This window comes from Diaporthe citri, assembly GCF_014595645.1.
Source record: "Diaporthe citri strain NFHF-8-4 chromosome Unknown scaffold_1, whole genome shotgun sequence".
NCBI lineage: Eukaryota > Fungi > Ascomycota > Sordariomycetes > Diaporthales > Diaporthaceae > Diaporthe > Diaporthe citri.
The window spans coordinates 5,333,922-5,359,778 of NW_025064846.1; the positions used below are offsets into that span (position 1 = coordinate 5,333,922).

Here is a 25,857-nt window from a genome sequence, read left to right on the forward strand (position 1 = left end):
TTTAATTTATATTATTAATTATTTAAATTAAATATAAAATTAAATAAAGTTATTATAATTTTATATTTAAAATATTTTAAGCTTAATTAAAGCAGCTACTTATTAATATAAGTTTTTATAATAATGTTTTAAGTATTTAAAAAACTTATTTATATTAAAGCTATTTTAAGGCTTGCTTTACTTATAAAATATTATAATATATAATTATATTTTAATAAATAACTAACTTTATAAAAAAATTTAATATTTTTAAAAACTTTTAATAAAATTTATATTAATTTATAACTTATATTATATTATTATCTTTTAAATTAAAAAGCTATCTTAATTATTATTAAATAAAAGCTTAATTAAAAGCAACTTATATTAAATTAAAGATAAATTAAGAAAATTTATATATACTTTAAGCTTTATAAATTAATAAAGCATTATTATAAAGAGAAATATAATAATATTATTATTAGCATTAATAAGTATTATTATAAATAGCTAAAAAGGCTAAGGCATTTTTTAAATATTTTTATAGCTTAGCGTTAAAGTAAATTAAGGAATTCTTAGCTATGCATTTTATAAAAAAATTAATATCTTAAGTATAAAGTTATTTATTTTTATAATATAAATATTTTCTTTAATATAATTTAAAAATTGCAATTTAATATTATAAGTTAGCTTTAAGTATTTATTAAAAAATATTTAAAAGAAGTTATAAATTATAATATTTAAGAAGTAAGTTAAGCCTTAAAAGGGCCTAACTTTAGATTTATCTTTTAAATATATATCCTATTATGTAAGAGGGTTGGGTGCAGTATAAGCTTAGCACGGGCATGCATTATAGCTTGGGCAATAGCTTAAGCCCATTATAAAAAAGAATAAAAAGAAATAATACTTATTAAATAATATTTTAACTTAAATTTCTTATTAATAAAATTCATAATAACCCTTAAATAACTTATAAAGTTAATTAAAGTTTATATATTTAATTAAATAAATATTCCTTTATTATTATTAATTTAGTTTTATATTATTTCTTTAATTTTAATAATAGCTTTATTATATTAAATAAATAAAAAATAATATAGTTTTTAATAATATAGCTTAAATATATTTTTATAATATATTAACTTAAATATTAAATTTAAGTATAATATAAATTATAAATATTAATAATTACTTACTTATTTAAATATTATATTAAATTTTAAAATAACTTTAAAGATAAAACGTTAAATAATAAGTTATTAAATAATAAAAAATAAATAACCTTAATTAAATAAGTCTTTTTATTAATATTAAAATTAAAATTAATATAAGTTGCCCTTTTTTTTTAATATAAATAAAATTAAAATTATTAAAAGAGTTTATAATAAATATTTAATTTATTATTTATAATTTTAAATTACTTATATTATTATTATTATTATAATTATTTCTTATATATATTATTATTTTATTAATATTAAAATTAATATAAATTTATAAAAGAAATAATAATAATTTAATTTAATAATATTAATGCTAAAAAAAGTAAATAATAGAATTTTAATTTTATAAATATTAAAGATAAATATTAATTTTAATATTAAATAAGTATATTTAAAAATACTTACTTTTTATTATATTTTTTTTAATTTTTTTTAAAAGTAATTTTAAGGTAATAACGTAAATAATAATATTAAGTTGCTATAGTTATTTAAGATTTTATAGCTTTATATTTATATTTATAATTATAATTTAATATAATATAAGTAAACTTAACTATTTTATAAGTATTAATATTAATTAATAATAATTTATAATTAAATAAATTGGCTTTTAAAGTATATATATTAAAGGCTTTAAATATAAAATTTTCTTTATTTCCTTTTAAATTAATATTTATATTATCTTTTTTTTAATTATTTTAAATATTTTTAAATTAAATTTATTAATATTAATATTATTATTATTATTATTATTATAATTATTATTATTAAGGTTAAAAATTTAAGATAAAGGGAAAATATAATTAATTAAAGAATTTATAATTTAAATATAAATAATAAAAAGTAAGTTTTTAAAACTATTTAATAATAATATAAAGAATAGTTTAATAATTTTTAAAGGAGTTAAAAGAAAAAAAAAAAATAAAAGATAATAAAAAAAGAAAATAAGTAATATTTATACTTTTTATTTATAATTTATAATATTAATAAAAAAAAAAAGATTAATAATATATTATATATTATTTTAAATAATTAATAATAAGTATATTTATTATAATAAATATATTTATTATAATATAAAGTATATTATAATATAAAATATATTAATAATAAAAAGTATATTTATAATAAGTATAATAAATATATAATATTAATAATTAAATATATTATAATATAAAATATATTAATAATATAAAGTATATTTATAATAAAAATTAATAATATATAACTTATTATATACTTATTATTATAAATAATAAAATGTATATTATAAAAGAAATATATTATAATAAAAATTAATAATATATAACTTATTATATATTTATTATTATAAATAATAAGAAGTATATTATAAGAAAAAGTATATTATAATAAAAACTAGTAATATATAACTTATTATATACTTATTATTATAAATAATAAAAAGTATATTTATTATAAAAAGTATATATATTTTATTTTTTATTATAAAAGTATATATATACTTTATATATACTTTTTATTATAATTATATATATATATATACTTTTTATTTTTAAAAAGATAAATATATATATACTTTTTATTATAATAATTTTTAATATAAGAAAAACTTTTATAATATAAAAAGCTTAAGTATTTATTTTAAAGCTATAAATTAAATAACTTTTACCTTAGCTCTTATATTTATTTTAAAGCTAAATAATAAAGAAATCTTAACCTTAAAGTACCTTATAAACTCTTATAAATTCTATATTATTTCTTCTTATAAATAACCTTTTTATGCTTATTATTAAATACCTTCCTATATTTAATAAGGAAAAGATTAATAACCTTAGGTTTTCTTTTCTTAATATTTTTCTTTATTATTTTCTTTATATATTAATATTATAATTAAAATTTAAGGAAAATGCTTAAAAAGTAAATAAATACTTATAAGAAAAGGTAATAAAAAAGAATAATAATAAAAATATTTTATTTACGTAAAGCTACAATATATATATATAGAGAGAGCTTGTTAATTAGCATGCGGTCCCTTTGTAAATTTACCTATATTGGAAAAACCGTGCCTTAAAGCTAGATGAAAACTAATATGCCTCTTAATTCCTTTAATTAAAAGCTCCTCTCTTAACCTTTCTTAAGATTTATAAAGCCCTTACTTGCTTTTCTTTCTTAATAATCCTTTCTTTTAATTTTAATTTTAATAAGGGCCGCTTTTTATAAGTAAATCCCTTATAATTACTTAATAAGGGGTTATTACTTCTTTATTAAGGGCTATAATTATTTTAATATAAAATTATAAAGCTATCTTTATTAATATAAGGCTTTTAATAAAGCTAATTAAGGCTTATAATAAGGCTTATTTATTAATTAATTTAAAAGCCCCTTATAAGGGAGCCTTATTATAAGGTATATTTTAAGGTGCCGCTAATTTAAGATTTTAAGGGCCTAGGGCTTTCTTTAAGTACCTATTTTTATTGGCTTTAATAGGGTTTTTAGGGCCTTAAGCATGGGCTCCTTTTGGCTAAGGGGGTTGCAAGTAAGCAAGCCGCGATTTGCTATAACGTAATTAAGGGGAAAATTCCTAAAAAAGGTTTTGGCGGCTACGGCAGGGTTTAAACCTATGCTCTTTATGGAGAGAAGCCAAACGCATAACCAGTGCACCACGCGGCCAATAAAAAAGAATAATAAAAATGAATTAATAATATTTTAAGATATAGTTTTATTAATTAAAGTTATAAAGAAGTTTTAAATAAATTAAAATATATATTTTAAAAAAAAAAAAGAAGATAATTTATTTACTTTAAGCTTTTTTAGCAATAAAATATTAAAATTATTTTAATAAAATATATTATTAAATAAAGAAAAAAAAGCTTTATTAAATAAATATACTTTAAGGTTAGCAAACTTAGTAAATAAGTTATAAGTTTCTTTAATAAGGCGAAATACTTAATTAAAAGCAAACTTTGCCTTATTTAAGGCTTTAAAAGCCTTAAATAAAAGCTGCATTGCTTCTTAATAATGCATATAAAAGTTTATAATAAGAAAAGATTTCTTTTTAAAATATAAAAAGAAAAGATAATAAGAGAGAAATTAAGTTTAATTAAAGAGAAAGGAAAAAAGTTATATATTTATCTTTTTATTCTCCTTTATTATTTATTAATAATTTAACGTTTAAAGATTAAATAATAAAATTATTATTAAATTAAATTTTAAGTAAAATTATAAATAAATCATATTAAAGGAAAGGAAGAAATGGGAAAAATTAATAATAAAAATATATTAATTATTTTTTTATATAAAGATAATAAATAAAGTATTATTTTATTATATTATTATATTTTATAAAGATTAAGGATTATAATAATATATATATATATATATATATTAATATATATTAATAAGTTATAATAAAATAAAGTATAAAACCTTATTTTTAAAAATATTAGCAAATATATAACTTTATATTTAATATATATTCTTATTATTTAATTATATTAAAATTTTATTAAATTTTTATCTTTATAAAATAATATAAAGAAAAATTATTTAATTAATTTAATATATATATAAAAAAATAAAAAATTAATAAATTTTTTATATAAAGAAAATTATTTATTTAAATTAATAATATTAAATTTTATAATTATATTATTAATATTTAATATAATATATATATATATTTATATATTTTATATAATAAAATTAAATATAATATAATAATTAATTAAATATTTAAAGTTTTAATTAAATATTCTTTATAATAAATATTATAATAATTAATATATATATAATTTTATTAAATAATATATATTATTTTTATACTTATATTATATTTAATTATAATTATTATATAATAATATTATATTAAGTAAAATTTTAAATAATAAATACTTTTAAATATTTTAAGTTAAATAATATATAATATTATTTTTATAATTTATAATTAATATTTTTAAGCTTATTAAATAACCTTTATTTTTATAAGCTTTATAAGGGTTAAAAACGCCTTATAAGCTTTATAATACTACGTATTTTATAAGGATTATAAAGGTATATATATTAATAATAAAACTTTATATATTTAAATATAACTTTTTATTTTTATATATTTAAATATAAATATATAATAAATATTATTATAACTCTTTTTTTTTTTATATTATTAAATTATATATACTTTTAACTTTATTTATAAGTAAATCTTTAATAAAAATAATACTTTAATTCTTTAAATAAAGTATATATACTTCTTAAAATTAAAAGTTTTTAAAGTAATAATATTTAAGCTTATTATTAATAATCTTATAATTTAATAATTAAAATATTGGCTATTTTAAAGTTAAAATCTTAAATTTAACTTTAATAAGATTTTTAATAAGCTTAAAAGTTATTACTTTTTTATTTTTTTAAAGATTTAAATAAGTAATTAGAAAATAATTATTTTTATATTATTATATAATTATTTTCTTTATAATTTTTATAAAATAAATAAGTTTATAAGGCTTATAAAGTATTTTTAATTTTTATAAAGTTTATAAAACCTTTTTATAATTAATTTTTACTTTATATTAATTTTATATAAATATTTAAAAAATAATTAAAAAGCTTTTTAAAAAAGATTTACTTTATATTTAAAAGCTTTTTTAAGTAAAGGTATATTAAGTTTAGCTTAATTATATTATAATAATATTATAAAAAGAAAATAATAAAATTTTTTATTTAATTTAATTAATTAATTTATATAATAAAAACTTAAAGTTAATTAAATAAATATAAAATATTATTAATAATTAATAATTTAACTTTTATAATAAAAGCTTAGTTTAATTATAAAGAATAATTAAATATATTTAAAGCTTTTTACTTTACTTTATAATAATATAAAAGCATTTTTAATATTATAATAAAAAAGAATAATATTTAATTTTAAAATAATAAAGTAATAAATATTAATATTATAATAATTTTAATAAATAAAGTTAAGTATTTTATATATAATTAACTTAATTATTATAAAAAAATAAGGATATAAATTTTATTAATTAAAATTAATAAAGAGGAAAAATTTATTTAAAAAAGTATAAAATTCTTTTATAAAGTAAGGCTTAAAATGTTGCTAGCTTAATGTTAACTTAAGCTTAAAGTAAGCTAATTATATATTAATTAATTTAGCATTATAAAATACTTTAAATTTAAAAATTCCTTATTAATAAAGTAAATTATTTATAATTAAGTATTAATTAATTATAAATTATATAATAAATTTATAACTTTAAAGTTTTAAATAAAAAGGCTTATATAAAAGGCTTAAATTAAAGGATTATAAAAATGCTATTAATTTAACTATTAACTTGCATTTAAATAATTATTTTTTATTAACTTACTTTAGCTTATATATTAAATTATAAGGATTAAAAGTACGTTAATTATAGAAAATAAGCTAGGCTTTTAATATATTTAAAAGGTATTAAAGTATAATTAAATAATTAAATAAAGGGTAATATTTAATTTATAATTAAATTATAATATTCTTTATTTTTTATTATATAGTTATTCTTTAAAGCTTATTATAAAAACTTAAAAAAGGAAAATATATTATAATTTAAGCTTTATTTATTATAATTAATTAATAAGCTTTAGCTTTATAAAAGTAAGCTTTAATATAAATATAAATAAAACGTAAATTTCTTTCTTTATATTTTACATATAAACTTTATTTAAATACTTTATAATAAATAATTTAAGGCTAGCTTATAATATTATATATATATATAATCTTATTATATTGCTTTATTTTAAAGTATTTTTAATATAAGTTTATTAAATAATTAATATTTAATTAAGATAATTAAAAGGCTGCCTTATTTTAAGTATTTATTAAGGGTTATAATTATATAAATTATTATAAGCTAGCCTTAAGTTATTTATTATAAAGTACTTAAATAAGGTTTATATTTAAAGTATAAAGGAAAAGGTTTGCTTTTTATTTATATTTATATTAAAGTTTATTTTTATAAAAATAAAGCTTATTAATTAATTATTATAAGCTTAAGGTTATAAAGAAAGCTTTTTAAAAAGTTAATTATATAATAAAAAATAAAGAAAGCATTGCTTTAATTATAAATTAAATATCGCTTTTTACTTAGCTATTTAATTAACTTATAACGTTTTAATTACATTATTAAGCCAGCTTATATTCTTATAATTTCGTTTTTTTTATATTTTATAATTTAATATATTAGCTAAAGCAAGCTAATAAAAGATAATTATTTAAGCATAAGCTAATAGTTAAATTAATAGCATTTTTATAATCTTTTAATAAAAATCTTTTATATAAGCTTCTTTACTTAAAACCTTAAAATTATAAATTTATTATATAATTTATAATTAATTAATGCTTAATTATAAGTAATTTGCTTTATTAATAAGAATTTCTTAAATTTTAAGCATTTTTATAATATTAAACTAATTAATATATAGCTAGCTTACTTTAAACCTAGCTTAATATTAAGTTAGCAATGCTTTTAAGCCTTACCTTATAAAAAAATTTTACGCCCCTTTAAATAAACTCCTTTTTTTACTAGCCTTAATTAATAAAAGCTATACCTTTATTCTTTTATAATAATTAAAATAATTATACTTATAATAGCTAAGCTAGCTATATATAAAATACTTAACTTTACTTATTAAAATTATTATAATATTAATATTTATTACTTTATTATTTTAAGGTTAAGTATTATTTTCCTTTATTATAATATTAAAAACGCTTTTATATTATTATAAGGTAAAATAAAAGGCTTTAAATATATTTAATTACTTTTTATAATTAAGTTAAGTTTTTATTATAAAGGTTAAGCTATTAATTATTAATAATATTTTATATTTATTTAATTAACTTTAAGCCTTTATTATATAAGCTAATTAATTAAATTAAATAAAAAATTTTATTATCCCCTTTTTATAATGTTATTATAGCGTAATTAAGTTAAGCTTAACATGCTTTTATTTAAAAGGGTTTTTAAGTATAAAATAAACCTTTTTAAAAAGCTTTTTAATTACTTCTTAAATATCTTTATAAAATTAATATAAAATAAAAATTAATTATAAAAGGTTTTTAGTTAATTAAATATATAAAAGAATTAAGCCCTTTTAATATTAATTACTTTCTTATTTATTATAAACTTAATCTTTATTTTTATTAATTAAGTTGCTAAGTATTCTTAAAATAAAAATTCTTTAAAATAAAAAAGGGCTTAGCAAGCTATTATTATTCTTTTTAAGTTTTATTATATTAAGTTTTATATAATTATATTATAGGTTTATAATATAAGAGGACTTTAAATATATATTATAGGCTAACCTTAAGTTATTTATTATAAGGTATTTAAATAAGGTTTATATTTAAAGTATAAAGAAAAAGGTTTACTTTTTATTTATATTTATATTAAAGCTTATTTTTATAAGGATAAAGCTTGCTAATTAATTATTATAAGTATAAGCTTAAATTATAATATAAATAAATATTACTTAGCATTTTTATAAGTAAAAAAATGCTTTAAAAATAAATATAAAGTAAAAAGCTTATATAAGCTTTAATTTATTATTATTTTTATCTTATTTTTATTTAAATAATATATTAAGTTATTAAGCTTATAAATTAAAGTAATATTATAAATAAAAGTAAAAAAAAAGGTTTTTATTTAATAAGCTTATTATTTAAAAAGTAACTTAAACTTAATAAAATATTTTAATTCTTTATAATTTATAAGAATTATAAATAATTAATAAATATTATATAACTTTAAAAATTATTTTTTAAGTACTTTTATTATTATTAAAAGTTTTTTATTATAAATAAAGTAATTATATTAAGTAAATATAAGGTAAATAAAGTAATATATTATTAAATATAATATATTATTAAATATAATATATTATTAAATATAATATATTATTAAATATAATATAATATTAAATATAATATATTATTTTTTAAAAAAAATAAAAAAGTATATTTTAATTATAATATAAAAAGAGTTTATTTTTATTAAGGCTTTAAAGTTAAGATTTTATTTTATTAAAATAAATACTTAAATAAATATAGTTTTTAAAAATTAAAAAGTTATATTTTCTTTAAATTCTTAATAAAAAGAAATAATCTTAATTATAAAATAAATTAAAAATTTAATTAATTTTAAAAAGTTTTAAATAAAGTTATAATAAAAATTAATAAAGTTTAAAAACTTATAAATCCTTTAAATATTATAAAATACTTTTTAATTATATATAATTCTTACTTTTTTAAGGTTTATTTAAATACCCTTACTTATTTAAATAATATATTTTAAATATTTTACTTTTTTTATTATAAATTTATATTTTATTAAGTTTAAATTTAAATTAATATTAATTAAATATTAAAATCCTTTTTAAATTTTTATTATATAATTTTATTTTAAGCTTAATATAAAGATAAGTATATTATTTAAATAAGTTATAATATAATATTTTAAAATAATAATTAAAATATTATTAATATATTATGAAAATATAATTAAAGCTTTTATAAGTTTAAATAATATAATAAGCTACTTAAAAAGCTTAAAGTAAATTTAAAATATTATTTAATATTTTTATCTTATAATTATTTATAAATAATAAAAAATAATATAAATATTAAGCTTAATAAAAAAACTTAGCCTTAAATAAGAAATATAATATTTTCTTTATAAGTAAGAAAAGGTATTAATTTTGCTATATAAGCTTATTTAAGTTATAATAATTTATATAAAATTATTAGCCATTATTAACCTTTTTTATAAGGAAAATTAAAGTTATTATAAGAAAGAAACTTATTTATATTTACTCTTTATTATATAAGTTTATTATTTACATATATAACTTAAGGAAGTAATTTTAAAGCATATTATATAATAACTTATATAATAAAGCTAGCTTAATTTTATTTATATAAGGTAAGAATTAAATATAATAATTAAAGTAGCTTTAATATAATAATAAGTTAAAAGCCTTTTCTTTATTAAATAAAGCAATAAAATCTTAAAATTTTAAAAATAAGGATTTAATTATAGCTTTATTATATTTTTTAAATAAAAGCTTTATAAAAGTTATAATTTATAAAATTATAATAATTTCTTAAAAGTTAATACTTATTAAAGAAATATTTATTATTAATTAATATTAATATTAAGCAATTTAAGCATTTATTATAATGCTTAAAATCTTATATAAAGGGTTAAGTTATTATTATTAATATTTTTCTTTTATTATTAAATTACTTATAATATAAATTATTAAATAACTTTAAGTTATATTAATAACGCCTCCTTAATAATAAAGTTATAAAAGGCTTAATAATAATAATAATAATATTTTAAGTATAATATAAGTAAGTATTAATATTAATTATATATTAAAGTTAAAAGAAAGGCAAGCTATATATATAATATAATAACTTTATATTATTTTTAATATAATATTAAAGTTTTAAGATATATTAAAAAAAATTATTTTAAGCTTAAATGCTAAGCTTAATTCTTATTAATTACATTATAATAAATATAGCTAATATTTATTTATATATTTAAAGCATGCTTATTATTTATAATTATAAAAATTAAAAAGAAAAGTTTATTTAATTATTATTATATTTCTTAAAACTATATATTATTATAATAAGCCTTAATTAAGCCTTTTTACTTTTATATAAAACTTTATATAAAAATTATTTATTTTTTATTAAGTTAGCTAAGTTCTCCTTTTTTCTTGTTATAACTTTAAGCAGTTAAACTTATATAATTAAAATAACTAGAAATTAAGAGTAATTAATTATAAAGTAACTTTATATATTATAATATATATAAGCCTTAAATTAGCGCTATTAATTCCTTTCCTCCTTTATAGCTTATATAGCTTAGCTTTAAGTTAATTTTATTATTATAAAGCTATAAATATAAGGGCCTTAAGCCTTTTTATCCTTTTAAAGCTAAATTATGCTTATTATAATAATATTTATTATTAAAATATTTATAAAAATAGCTAAGGGGTAAGCCTTTTAAAAGTATAAATTAGTTATATAATAATGCTTTTATTTTAAATCTTATACCTTAATTTAATAAGTTAACTTATAATATAATTTTATTATAATATTATAATTATTTTAATTAATTTATATACTTATAACCTTTTCTTAAATTTAAAGAAAAAGGTAAGCATAAAGGTAATTAATTTTAATATTATTTATTTATAAAAAGCTTTTAACTTAAAAAAGTAATTATTTAAAGTAAATATAAAAGGTTATAAAAATTTTTTAATTCTTTATTTATAAAATCTTAAGAGCTGCTAATATACTCTTATATTAATATAAATTATTATAATATACCTTTAAATAATTAAAAAAAGCTTTTAAATTAAAATTATAAGTAAATTCCTTAAACTTATATTAAATATATAAAGTTACTTTAAATAAATATTTATTACTTATATTAACTTTTAATAAAGTTTATATTAACTTTTAATTTATATTTTATTATAAGCTTTTAAACTTAAAAAGCAGCTTAATTATTATTAAAAAGCTTTTTAAGTAAAAGCAGCTTGCATTAAATAAAGTATAAGTTAAAAAAAGCTATAAAAATATACTTTTAATGTATAAATTATTTTATATAACATTATAAGATTATATATAATTAATTAAGATTAAAATATATTTAAGTTAAATGTAAAATAAAGTTAAAAAAACCTTATTAAAAAGAATTATTAAGAGTTAATTTAAAGGGAGGAAAGCAAAAATTAAGTTGTTATAACTAGCATATTATTTTCTATTTTAAAGTTATTTATACTTTAAAAGATTTAAAGATTATAATTTAATATTATAAGTTAACTTTAAGGTATTTATAAAAAAGTATTAAAAAAGATTATAAATTATAATAGTTAAAAAGTAATTAAAGCTTAAAGGTGGCCCTTAATTATTATTATATATATATATATATATATATAAAGGGTTTTTTTAATATTTAAAGGGCATTTATATTAAACCCGCTTTATAAGCTCTTAAGCTTTAAGGCTTAAATTAAAACCTAAGCTTATAATAATTATATTATATTTACTTATTATAATATTTATTTATAATTATTAAAATATAATAAAGAGTTTTTACTTAATTTTTTATAAGATTATTATAAATTCCCTTTTTAAAGATTTTTATAATAAGTTAATTAAAAATATTATTTTAATTATTATTAATAATTATAAGCTTTATGCTAACTTTATTTATTTTTTAATATATATTTATAATAATATTATATATTTTTTATTATAATGTTTATAATAATAACTTTAAGTTAAATTAATATTGCCTTTATTTATTATTATTAATATTACCTATATATTATTATTATAAAAGTTTATAATTATTATAATAAGGTTAAATTTATTGCATTAAGATAAATTTCATTATTAAATTAATGTTTTAAGGTATTATATAAGCATTATAATAAGTTTTTAATAAAACTAACCTTTTAATTTTATTATAAATTATTATAAATATAAAGAAAAATTTAAACTTAATAATATAATTAATAAAAGCTTAAATAAAAAGATTAATTTAATTATTATATATATATTTTAAAGATAAATATAATATAGTAATATATTAATAAAAATAATTTTATTATTTTTATAATATTAATTAAATTTAATTAATATATAACTTTTATAATTATATTATATTAATATTTAATATATATTTTATATTTATTATTTAATATATTTATTAAAATATTAAATTTATTTTAAATTAAATTTTATATTTATTTATTTATTTAAAGTAAATTTAATAACTTAATTTTTTAAAAATTATAATTTTATAACTTAATTTATAAAGTAATAAATATTTTAAATAATTATAAATAATAAAATTTATTAATTTATTACGTTAATATATTTAGTAATTATAATTTATTTTTTATTATTAAGTTAAATTAATTTAATATTTTTATATTTATTATGAAGTTAATTTTATTAAAATTATATAAATTTTTATTTATAATATTATATTTAATTATTATATTTTAAAATAACTTAAATTCATTTTTAACAACTTTTAAATATTTATAAAAAACTTTTTAATAATTATAAAAATAATTAAACTTAATTTTTAAATTAAATTATATATATATAAAGCATTAAGCTTAATATTAATAAAAAGTTAATTATATTTTTTATATTAAAAAGTTATAAGGGAAATTCTTAAGTATTTTACTTAATTATATATTAAATAAGCATTTATTTTTTAATTAAATTAAATTTATATTAATTATTATATATATTTTTATAAAAGCATTATTAATTTATTTTATAATATAAAGTTTATTTTAAAATATAAAAGATTTATATTATTTAAAAAGTATTTAAAGATTTTATGTTATTTTTTTTAAATTATTAAATTATTTAAATAATTAAAAGAATTTTATTTTCTTTAAATAAAAAAATATATATTATATTTTTTAAATTTTAATATATTAAACATTTAAATAAGTAAATTAAAATGTAATTAATATAAAAAATTAAGATATAAGTAATATTAAAAAAAAGCTTTTTTATATAAACTTTAATAACTTTTAATTATATTATACTTATATTACTTATTTTAAATTAAAGAAATTAATTAAAGATAAGGAATTAAAGGTAATTAATATTAATTAATGTTAAATTTAATTAATCTTTTAATATTAAATAAGTATTAAAATTAATAAAAATTAAGTAATGTTATAAAACTTAATTATAAAGTAATATTAGCCACTTGGTAATAAATTATATTATTGTATTTAAATACCTAAATAATTTAATGCTTAATAAATTATTTAAAGAAATACTTATTACTTATGGGTATTTAGGACTTGGTGATTATATAAATCGAGTTTATGGACTCGGGGTCCGAGCTTGGGTACTCATGGGTACCCATGGGTGGGTAATTCCTGCCCTTAAATCGGCTTCTGAGTGTAGGATTTGGAAAACGGAGATCTGCATATGGATCGGAGGATGAGTTTAGTTGGGGCCGATATATTTTGATGGTCGTAACAGTATGTGTGTCGTAGCTTATTCAGGCAAAAATTGTGCTACTAGTCACGGAAGCACAACGTGTCTGGTTGGCCGGAACCAGTGAGCAGCAAGACCGGTCGTGAAAAAGAATGGTCGTACATCTTAGATTCGCTCCCGCTATATAGGCAACGGCCCACTGTGCCAGAACACACGTTCTCATATACGTGCTGATCCCGGCGGTGGGCACAGAGTCTCTTCAAATGTTTCCAAAGCTCATGTGCAGCTGCCGGCTAGTCGAGATAAGTATCAATCGTCAATATTGGAGCAGGTATGTTATGATTCGGTGCCTAGGTGTCGAGATTGGTAGGCGACCTAATACGAGGTTTAGTATCCGGGCCCGTTTACCCAAGCTGAAACAGACGTAATGAATATTGGAGGAGTATAACGTATACCATGCACGGTAGAATATTGCACAAGGATAGTTCCTTTGCGATCGACCTTGGACGCCAATCAGACCTGTCTCTTCACCTGTGATATTCTAGGAAAAGGGAAGGTGAATCTATTATTCAGATTGTGAGAAGACCTCCCATATCTCAACTTGAGCGATCAAATGTTTTCTCTCAAGGTAGACTGCCCTTTAGCCTTTCCTTGATTGTTTGAAATTTTGCCATTCTTGCCTCACAAGTGTGACGGCACAGCTGTATAAGACTACACTGGTTTTCTAGAAGCGTTCTGGAGCACTCTAACCTTTGGTTCCGATGGCTATAGGGCAAGGGCTCAGGGCGCCGTCTTACATCGCTTCGCTATCACCATTCAAAGATCTTCAACCTCTGAAATCTTTGAGTGGACATGCAGATGACCATTTCCAGTGACATCAGTTCATTGGTTGAGCTAGGTGCATATCATCTTGTGGAGGGTGGAGACCTGTAAGCACACCTACGGCAGTTTCATCGAAACGTCAAATGAGGCCCAACCATTCTGTGGCCACTAACACCAAGGAGCAATTGCATTTACATGGTCTTGCAGGGCTTTTGCTCTCTATAAGCAATACACGGGGCGTATGACAGTATTCTCTTTTCCTATAGGAAACATTCTTGCTGCCACCAGCTCTTTAAACAAATATTTCGTCTCCAATGTCCCATTTGAAGAACGGAACATAGCGGAAGATAATTAAAGAGTTCCGACCCCAGCCGCCATGATGTTACTTCTAGTGTATGATGAACAACAGCAGAGGCCGAAAGCCTACGTTGAAGGAATGGCCTGTCTGGTTGTATAGGATGATATGTTCAGACGAGTAACGGTATCACACAACATGGCCAGATAGTAGAGAAAGCACTCATGGGCTCTGTGGCAGAGCAAAACACGCAGTACGGACCGCTGTGGACTGAAATTGACCATAAGCAACTTGCTGGGGTGAACCAGTCCTAAAAATGAGACTCAGAAACGATTGCGAGCTGTCCCCTGGAAGAATGAAAGGGGGGGGGGGAGAGATAAAAATGAAGTGGTCAAGAAACAAAAGGAAAAAGTATCAGAAGAAAAGACACGGGCAGCTGAGAGGGACGATGCACATGTTGAACCATGCAAAAAGAGCGCGAGAGAAAAAAGAATAAAAAGAAGGGAATAAATAAAACAGCTTAATCATCCATCAAAACATAATTTGACATAGACTTGCCATGTAAGAGGATGTGGGTCTCAAATGGCGGGACCTTTTGCCCCTTGATTGAAGTTCACAACTTACAGAGATCTTATAAAGTTGTGAATACCTAGGTAGTACAAGACTGGGCGCGAGTCTCAACTGCGAGCATGTGCTGACGTCGGATTAGAGCCGCAGAGCAGGGGTGGCATGGGTTGGTCAAGGGGGCGGCGGCCTGGATCCCTGCAGCCAAGGGCGGCCTGCATGCCCCACACAGCTCAAGCAGCTTGAATCCGCCGCCCAAAGTTGTGCCCCTCCGATAGCGGGGTTCTTTTTTGATGGTTGTGGTATGACTGTGACTGATCAGAGGCTGGTTGGAAGATCTCGACGGTGACTACATCTCAAATTCGCACACGCACTCCTCACATCCTTCTCAACACAAGCCAATTGTCTAATTGAGACGTCGTTGCTCTCTTGGATATAGTATATCCGGTCAACTCGAGCACTTCAATCGATCATGGCGACACAATTCCCGGAAAAGAAGTGCGGTTCGTCCCTCTCGGCCGACCCAGAATCACCCCTACCTCAACTCCCAGAGAACAATCACCAGCTAACTCGACCTGAAATCAGGTGTACTGGGTGCAACTGGCTCGGTTGGACAGCGATTCATCCTGCTCCTGCAAAACCACCCCTTCCTTAAGCTTGTCGCCGTCGGCGCATCTCCGCAGTCCGCAGGCAAGAAGTACCGCGATGCAGTCAAGTGGAAGCAGTCCACCCCAATGGGGGACGTGGGCGATCTGGTCGTCAAGGAGTGCAAGTCGAGCGAGTTCAAGGACTGTGACATCGTATTCAGTGGCCTGGACGCCAACATAGCAGGAGACGTCGGTACGCAGACCTTGCTCCCGCCACTTCCCTCTGCCTCAGCATTCCTACGCCCTGCCTCAAGCACATGCTGATCCAAGCCGGGTGCAACCTTCCAACAGAGATGGACTTCCTCAAGGCCAACCTCGCCGTCTTCTCCAACGCAAAGAACTACCGCCGCGACCCCCTCGTGCCCCTCGTGGTCCCCACAGTCAACCTGTCGCACCTCTCCCTCATCCCCCACCAGCGCAAGCAGCACAACCTCGAGAAGGGCTTCCTAGTCTGCAATAGCAACTGCGCCGTCATCGGTCTCGTCATCCCCTTCGCCGCCATGCAGGCCCGATTCGGCCCCATCGAGACCGTCTCCGTCGTCACCATGCAGGCCGTCAGCGGCGCGGGCTACCCGGGCGTAAGCTCCATGGACATCATCGACAACGTGGTGCCCTTCATCTCGGGCGAGGAGGACAAGCTGGAGACAGAGGCGCAGAAGATTCTGGGCGGCATCAATGCCGACGCCACCGCCTTCGAGGAGCTCAAGAGCCTCAAGGTCTCCGCCTCCTGCAATCGCGTGCCGGTCCTGGACGGCCACGTCGCGTGCGTGTCGCTGCGCTTCGCCAAGAGGCCGCCGCCCAGCGCCGAGGAGGTCCGCGAGGCGCTGAATGGCTACGTGAGCGACGTCGAGAAGCTTGGCTGCCCGTCGGCACCCAAGCCTAGCATCAAGGTGTTTGGCGACGACCAGCCGGACCGGCCGCAACCGAGGCTGGACCGTGAGCTGTCCAGGGGCTACACTGTCAGTGTGGGCCGTGTGAGGGAGGATGACAGCGGCATCTTCGATCTCAAGTTTGTTGCATTGAGCCATAACAGTGAGTCCATGCCAGCGGTCCCCTAGATTTTCCTCCCACGTAAGTGGCCAAAGACTGACGTTTCTCCGTAGCTGTCATCGGAGCTGCTGGCTCCTCGATATTGAACGCCGAGGCTGCTGCATTGAAGGGCTACATCTAAACTTATTCAGACTAAACGGAAAATTACAAGAAAGAAATAGGACGGTCCTCGGATAGACAAAACAAAAGTGCACTTTCTCCTTCTCTGTGTTGCCGCGGACAGCAACTATGTGTTATACTGCTACATGTGGTCTGTAGTGACGACATCGTATACATTTAACGCCGGGGCCTCCAGCTTGGCTTTTGCCAAATGAAATGGGGTTAGGGGGGGATTGGTATGTGTTTGTTGATCGCTGTTCGAGACGGAAGACTTTCGTACCCACGATGAACGGGTGCTGCAGGCCGCAGGGGCGTCTCGGAACACAGCTCCATCACAGGCCTTTGGATCAATCACAGTCTTGGACCATATCGACACTTGGGAGTGGCTTACCAATGCTGCCAAATATAGATGAGCCAGTTATTGAGAAAAGACAGGGTGTCGATAGTCTTGGTTGCATATATTGGTTTTGTCAAACGTAGCGAACTGTAACTGTGCGCCACACTACAACTTAAAGCTACATTGATAACGTCGTTTCCACCTATGAGGGTGGCATTCGGAAGCAAATGGGGCTTGGAGCTCGCCTAACCACTTGCTTAACCAGGTTCTCCACAACGTGGGCGCACTTGGCACATGGGAGTGGGATTACCCGGACACGCGATGCAGCGAGGGATAGATAGCACGAGAGTGACAAATCGAGCAGCGACAACGACTTCCTCTGTCAGAACCGGAATGCTCTCTGTGACCACTCATCCGTAGATTGGATCCGAATAGTCCAGGCGGAGTAGTCTGGGGAGCATTCGACCAGCTATAGCAAGGTGTTTTGGGCAGTCTCCGCAACTGGGAACAAGCAGACCTATCTTCCCAGATTATTGCAGGTGGCGGAGACTTGTCCAGTATATCAGAGCAGACGTCACCAGCAGGGAGAGCCAGCATTTCAGACGAAAGTCTAGCTGACCACACTCAGACGAGACGGGTGCCGATATTAAGGACCGTGTTCTTAGCTGAAACGGACCTTCTAGCGCTGAAGCTTCGGGAGCTTTGGTACTTTGGCCCAGGTCGTCGGGAGGCCGGCTCGTGAGTCGTTCCGTGGTTTTACGATTAGTGGGAGTGGTCACAGGCACCAATTATGGGACGATCCATCACGTAGCAAGGGGCTCGTGACAACGGCCGGCGAAACATTAAGCGGGCTCGACGGCGCGGGTGCTAGGACGGTCGGTGCATGTGTGCCTGTTTCCAAGGTGGTGGTACTGCTACTGCACTCCGGGCTGCACTCCCACGACACGCTGCGTGGCAGAGGATCTGCATGGTGGTTCGTTTGGTGCTGAAAAAGAAACCAGGAATGGCGCTGGAGTTGCAGCGGATTTAGCTCTGAGCTTCACCGCATGGTGCCAGGTTGCTTCGTGCTGTGCCCGGGTAGCCGAAGCCTGTCCGCAGGTGATGTTTCGTGGGGCACGTTTAGCTCGAGGGGCAGAGTTGTGCAGGCCGGTCACAAAAAGGCTGAAAAGTTTTGGTCCTCTACGACGTTGTTGACGCAGGCCGTAGATATAGAACAGCTTGTAACAGTATATAGTCCACCTGTAGATATGAATTTGGGATGACATGGCATGGCATGACGTTGGATGGGTTACCAGAAATGCGGGTGGAGAGGTGAGGCCCGCCTGAACCCCTGTCCCCGTCCATTGTTCGGCTCACTGTACCTAGGTAGTCTACTGTGCTGCGTGCTGGCCTGGGGGAGCACGAGGTGCCTCTAGTCTCCACCCTGGGGAAACGATTCGATTCCGGTTCGCTGCCGCTAGAGTTGCTGAGCCACACCCGAACACGACTTGCGTGCATATCGCCATCTGCAGCTCCAACCAGCTTGGCTCCTCAGGAGTCTCCTCTGCTCTGTGATTTCTGCCGTCAACACCACACTCGACGTGCTGTCCTCTCGCTCTGTACATCTACTGCTGCACTCCTGCCCCTTGGACACGGTCCTGACTGGAGATCACGCCCAATTGACCCGGTCAGTCAGTATCATCCGAGCACTGATCGACCGTTGCCTCTGGGCGCCATTGGCCGAGGCGATCAGACGAAGCCTCTGCGACTACCGGCAACATCCTGGGCGATATCTCGTCGCATCCCACAGACTCGTGTGGGCCGACGCAGCCATTCCGCCCCGAGCGCATAAAACCCGCCGTTTCAACCCTTGCCACGCACCCTCCGCCCTCAACTCAGTCGCTGTTTCTGCCCTGTCCAGCCCTGACAGTGCCCTGTCCTGTCCCGTCCTGCCCTGCCCTGCCAGTGACAGCGAACCACAGCGAGCCACAGCGATCCCCGCGTGCCTCGGGTCGCGACAGCCAAGGAGTGAGCTGCCCATTGTTGTCTTATTTTTTTTTGTCCGGACTCCGTGTCAGAACCCACTGCGCTACTCCCCGCAGGGCTCCCGCGGTCGAGGTCGAGAGCTCACGGCCCCGATCTGGAATCTACGGGGTCTCACCCTGGTGCGCCATTAGTCCAGAAGTCCGAACGAGCAGTCCTGCAAGGTGTAGACTCGGCCAGGGGCTGCTACTTGGCTTAATCGATCTTCAAACCAATATCACCTGTCGAGCCGACTGCCTGCCTGCCCGCAGGTATACCCCCCCCCCGACGCCCGTCGACCCGCCACCATGGCCGACGCCAATGCTTCCTCCGACTTCCTCCCACAGATTCCCCGCGAACGAGCCGACAGCAACATGTCTCTAGGCGGCGGTTTCACTCTCCCAGAGAATGGCGAACACCATTCCAACGGCGCTGGCCCCTTGGCCGGCGACCCAGCACCCGCGACGGCTGCACCTCCGGCGGCAGCACCGTCAGGAAACGAGAAGATGGTCGAGGATGTGCTTTCATCAGAGGTGAACTTTATCGCGCGCACACAGATGGGTCTGACCCAGGGCTGACGGCGGTCGTAGATCGGTGTTGCTACCATGCTCAACAGACTGAAGCAGAGTGTCGCATCAGCAAAGGTAGGCAAAACCAGCATTATGCATGGGAGATCTTGCACCGGCTTACTCGAGATGTATGTCGCCCTGCACAGGAATTTGCCAATTTTCTCAAAAAGAGAGCCGCTATCGAAGAGGACAACGCAAATGGGCTCAAGAGGCTGGCGAGGACGACTTCCGACAACATGCGCCGGTCCGACCACCTCGGGGGCAGCTTTGCCAAGGCCTTCGATGGCATGATGGGCACACACAGTCGAATCGCGGAGAACGGTACGCAGTACGCCATGTCGCTTCTGCAAATGGCCGAAGACCTCAACGAGCTCGCTGCTATTGCAGAGAAACAAAGAAAAGGCTGGAAGCAAGACGGACTCGCCGCGGAGCACCGTGCGGCCGACGTCGATGCACAGATGCGGAAGTCGCAGGCCAAGTACCACTCGCTGGCGGAAGAATACGACCGGGTCAGGACTGGGGACGGGCAAAAAGGTGGCAAGATGTTCGGGTTCAAGGGCCCAAAGTCTGCAGCGCAGCACGAGGAGGAGCTGCTGCGCAAAGTACAGGCGGCCGATCAGGACTACAAGAACAAGGTCCAGGCCTATCAGCAGGAGCGCGGCCAGCTGATCTCGACGACGCGGCCGGAGGCCATCAGGGCATTGCAAGACATTGTCAGGGAATGCGACTCGGGTCTGGTCCTGCAGATGCAGAAGTTTGGTGAATTTCGCCCACGCGTCGCACTATGAACCTGGCTGACGAACCCCTCTTAGCATCTTTCAACGAAAAGCTTCTTCTGAGCAACGGCTTAAGCGTCAGCCCTCTGAAGAATGGAAAGTCCTCTCGGCCGGACTCTATGAGTCTCAGAGAGATTGTCCACAATGTCGACACTCAGCGGGATTTGAGTGAGTATCTGTGTGCAAACCACAGCAAGGTCCCGCCTAGCAGAGGGGAGCCCAAATATGAGCGGCATCCTGTAAGTCTCCCTCGTCTCGGAAGCGCATCTTGGAGCAGAGGTTGACAACTGGAAGGTTCTCGGAGGTCCGTCTGGCGGTCCCACGATGTCAGGAGCTCACCCACCAACCTATCAACCAGCGAGATCTCAGCCGCCGAGCCAGGGAACAGCCCAGCCCAGCGGACATTCTCGGCAGGATTCTTTCCAGCCTACGTCACCCTGTTAAACAACCAACCGCAAGAACAACAGCAGCTACCGCCCAGCCAAGAGCCAGATTGGTCGCGAGGTGCGATGCCACCAATGCCAGCTGTTCCGACACAGGGGATTACGTCTTCCAACCAACAGCATGAGCGCAGCTTTAGTTCGGCAAGCATGCTGAACCAAACGGGACCGACGGCTTCCCAGCCGCAATACAGCAACCGAAACTCATTCGGCCCGGGTATGCTCCTCTCGGGCAGCGCGAATTCGAGATACAACGAAAAGCCCGGGATGGCATCCCAGGGGCCACCACAACTTGGGGCGCTACCGTTCCAGGAACCGGCCAACTATTCTGCGCCGCCACCACCTTTCTCTGCGGACAGTGGTCCCGCACAACAGCACGCCCCAGGCCCGATGGGGCCAGGGCCAGGCCGAGGCTCATCACCACCGAGGGCGGTGGGCTCACGGCCTGTTTTCGGTGTCTCTCTCGCACGTTTATACGAGCGGGATGGGCTGGCAGTTCCCATGGTCGTCTATCAGTGTATTCAAGCCGTTGATCTGTTTGGTCTCACAGTCGAAGGTATCTATCGGTTGTCTGGGTCTCTGCCACAAGTGAACAAGATGAAGAGCATGTTTGACACTGGTAAGCCCAAGAACGTGATCCCAGTGGGTTAATTTGGTCCACTAACCAGTTCTTCAGATACGGCGTCACCACAACTTGATTTCAGAAACCCGGAGAATTTCTTCCACGACGTGAACAGTGTGGCTGGCCTCTTGAAGCAATTTTTCCGCGACCTGCCGGACCCGTTACTGACCAAGGAGCATTATTCTGGGTTTATCGAAGCAGCTAGTGAGTTCCTCCAGTCATACTGTGTCTCCATTCGCCAGGCCTAACCCGTTCTCAGAGCACGATGACGAAATCGTCCGCCGCGACTCCCTCCACGCCATCATCAACTCTCTTCCAGACCCCAACTACGCAACACTTCGCGCCGTCGCACTACACCTTCACCGTGTGATGGAAAATTCGGCCACGAACAGAATGACATCTCAGAACCTGGCCATCGTCTTTGGCCCTACGCTGATGGGAGGTAGCGCCCACGGCGCCATCAGTGACTCGGGGTTCCAAGCCAAGGTGGTCGACACTATCCTACAGAACACGTACCAAATATTTGATGACGACTGATTCCGATTACCGGAGTCCTGGAGCTGGTGTTGTACCGGAGGAATGGGGCCCTGTGTCTTCAAGTTGAAGGAAGGGCCCTGGATCACGAAGAGCCAGAAGGAATAGGCATGCGAATATCTGGTGGCCTCATACACAAGATGGTCCACCGCAGCACTTGCTTGACGTAAATGCGGACTGGAGGTTTGAGATTGTGACTGCATATGGGTGGTGCACAGCATGGCAAGCCAGGAAGGAGGCCTCGATATTGGGGGAGGAGTTTGGGACAATCGGCAAAAGCCTGTTGGAGCGAGCGCTGACTATGTACCTTCTGGCTTTATCTGCGAGGCATGTAGTGTTATCATTGCCACCTTCGCAGGACTATAATCTCGCAACCCAAATAGGACAAGCCCTCATTTATGTTCTCGCTCGTTTTGCTGATTTTCGTGTCATGCAGTCTTTTTGTTCGGTCAAGACCTCCCGTCTCCGCGCGATCCTCTTCATTCTCCGGCTGCGTTGGAGCATGGACTGCCGGGAGGTTGAGAAAGTAGATGTGGTTGGTGTTAAGCCAGAGAGATAGATCCCATATTACGCCCCTAAAGAGACACATTGGGACAAGCCCCGACGTTGAGCGCACACCCCCGGGTAGAGGGGCCGAGCTTGGGGCCCACCGATATCCGTCCGCCAACAGGGCGCTAAATTAGTGGCACTGGACCAAACAAAGCACCCGCATGGAACGCCCCGGACTGATCAGCACGGACAGACCTCCCCTTGACCTGCCAGACGTTGGAGTGACGGCGGAGCTGCGACCCCTACTTGGCCCTCTTCGCCTCACCTCACTTCGCCGGGTTCCACCACGCATGCCCTGAGCAACGGACAAAGCCCGCGGCCAGTTCGTTCTCTCGCAGTCACCCTCATGCGAACAATGTAAATCCACCACCTCTGGATCCCCAAGCCAGCGTGCCTCCTCTTGCTACCGCTCCTGCTCCTGCTCCCGCTCCCGCCCCTCCTCCGCGCCGCCGTCGTCCCCGTCATGGCCTCGTCAGCTGCCCCTCCCGGGGTCGTCGATCCCACCAAGCCCAAGAGCTACCCGGTCATCCTCAGCGATGCTCTCCTCGGGAAGTCGTCCAAGGAGGCTCTGACCGCTATCAGATGTGAGACGCCCCGGCTTTTCCCGCCATAGAGAAAGACCCGAGCTGGGCTGGTGACTGATGTGCCTTCTGTAACTCTCGCAGACAACCACAAGCCCGAGCTATCATCAGACACGGGCCCCAATGAGGCCGAGCTGAAGCCCTCCCCATCCGACGACGACACTTTCAACATGTCCTTCTACGAGAACGGAGGCAAGTACGCATACAACGGCGCGCGATCCGCCAAGGAGAACCAATATGTTCTGATCTTCGACCCGGAGCGCAAGGCCTTTGTGCTGCACCGCATGGACTCCATGTTCCACATGAACCTCGCCCGGACCCCCTACAACAGCGACGCCCAGGAGCTCAAGGAAAAATACCCTCACATCGACAGTAACGTCCGGCCCACGACGGACAAGAAGATGGGCAAGGGAGCGACCGTCAAGGCGCGAGAGAACGGAAACAAGAAGGCTAGCGCAGACAGCAAGAAGAAGGAGCCCCCTGCGGCCAAGGCCGAGCCGCCCGAGGCGGAGGCCAAGTCGTCGCAGAAGTCCCAGGCCGACAAGGACAACAAGCCGAAGAAGCAGCAGCGGAACCGTTCACCGGCGGAGTCGGACGTGGACGACGACGAGGACGGCGACGGCGGCCTGCTGGTCGAGTACCCGGACCCGGCGCCGTCGGCGCCCACCCGCGGCCAGGACTTTAGCCCGGCGTTCCCAACGGCGATCCGTCGTTTCTCCGAGTTCGTGCGCGACGAGGGCCCGGAGTCGGACGAGGACGCGGACGCCGAGTACGACGAGGAGGACATCCTGGGCGAGGAGGACGACGACGTCTCGGGCGAGGGCGGCGAGGGCGTCACCGGCTTCAAGCTGCCCAGCCCCGTGGTCGGCGGCGGTGCTGGTGGCGCGCCGCCGCCAGCCGATGACGATGGGAACGACGACTTCGGGGACCTCGACTTTGAGAAGGAGCTGGAGAAGGAGCTCGAGCAGGACCTCGAGCAGGACTTTGGTGGCATGGAGGTTGATGACGGTGGAGATGCGGAGAGCGATGTCAGTGAGGAGGACTGATCGTGGTTGAGTCTCCCTGAGGGTATCTGTTTGGATTTTGAATAATAGAGGATCCGGGGCGTTTGGGCTACGCACGGCGTCACTGGATTGGTTTTTCGATTTTGGGCCACGACTAGATTTTGGACTACAGGGCGCTTTTGCCGCATATCTTTTCGCAATATCCATGAACATCGTCTCCACAACCTGTTGTTTACACCAAGGCTTTGGCCTGATGAAACGGACCTTGGGCTTGCTGGCCTTGAGTCTGTATGTGTGATCGTTTCTTTCACCTGGTTTGGTATCCTTGAAGCCATCCTCGAATTGAATCCTTGTGTACTTGTGTCTCTTCTAGTGGCGGCCTTCTTGCTCACAGCGTGTGACGTTACGGCTCTTATATACTGCTGAATAGCCAACCTGGTAGATTGGATATTACGGTCTTGGCCGTCACACTTGATTTGCAGCAGTAGTCAAGCCGTGTCACAGCGTACCTAGGTAGGACAGCAAGTGGCGTACACACTCTCTGTTTTCTGCCTATACCAACACTGTCATGGACAGCAACATGATGTGACCCTGATAAAGCACCGGATCTGGTACCGTTCCTGACCAGGAGAAGTGATTGCCCGTTTCATGATTTGGAAGCAGGTACAAAGTATAGCTAGATCTTTCGATGCTTGAATAGTGTATGAAGACCTCGTCCTTAGCA

The 25,857-nt window shown here is 31.6% G+C and overlaps 3 protein-coding genes and 1 non-coding gene across 4 annotated transcripts; 3 read left to right on the forward strand and 1 right to left on the reverse strand.

The window, feature by feature from the left end:
- Positions 1-3,781: 3,781 nt before the first annotated feature.
- Positions 3,782-3,854, reverse strand: INS49_001439. Its single transcript has one exon. It is a non-coding gene; the product is annotated as a tRNA-Arg (tRNA).
- Positions 3,855-16,396: 12,542 nt separating this feature from the next.
- INS49_001440 (uncharacterized protein) lies at positions 16,397-17,742 on the forward strand (the record flags this gene model as incomplete). The annotated part of the gene is made up of 4 exons (XM_043162267.1): positions 16,397-16,427; positions 16,510-16,764; positions 16,863-17,603; positions 17,675-17,742. The coding sequence occupies 4 exons, from the start codon at positions 16,397-16,399 to the stop codon at positions 17,740-17,742; spliced, it is 1,095 nt and encodes a 364-aa protein (XP_043030773.1).
- Positions 17,743-20,366: 2,624 nt separating this feature from the next.
- INS49_001441 (uncharacterized protein) lies at positions 20,367-23,002 on the forward strand (the record flags this gene model as incomplete). Its single annotated transcript, XM_043162268.1, has 8 exons — positions 20,367-20,591; positions 20,649-20,702; positions 20,774-21,386; positions 21,440-21,642; positions 21,698-21,707; positions 22,394-22,462; positions 22,520-22,669; positions 22,725-23,002. The coding sequence occupies 8 exons, from the start codon at positions 20,367-20,369 to the stop codon at positions 23,000-23,002; spliced, it is 1,602 nt and encodes a 533-aa protein (XP_043030774.1).
- A 1,009-nt stretch (positions 23,003-24,011) lies between these two features.
- INS49_001442 (uncharacterized protein) lies at positions 24,012-25,175 on the forward strand (the record flags this gene model as incomplete). The annotated part of the gene is made up of 2 exons (XM_043162269.1): positions 24,012-24,132; positions 24,214-25,175. The coding sequence occupies 2 exons, from the start codon at positions 24,012-24,014 to the stop codon at positions 25,173-25,175; spliced, it is 1,083 nt and encodes a 360-aa protein (XP_043030775.1).
- Between the last annotated feature and the right edge of the window lie 682 nt (positions 25,176-25,857).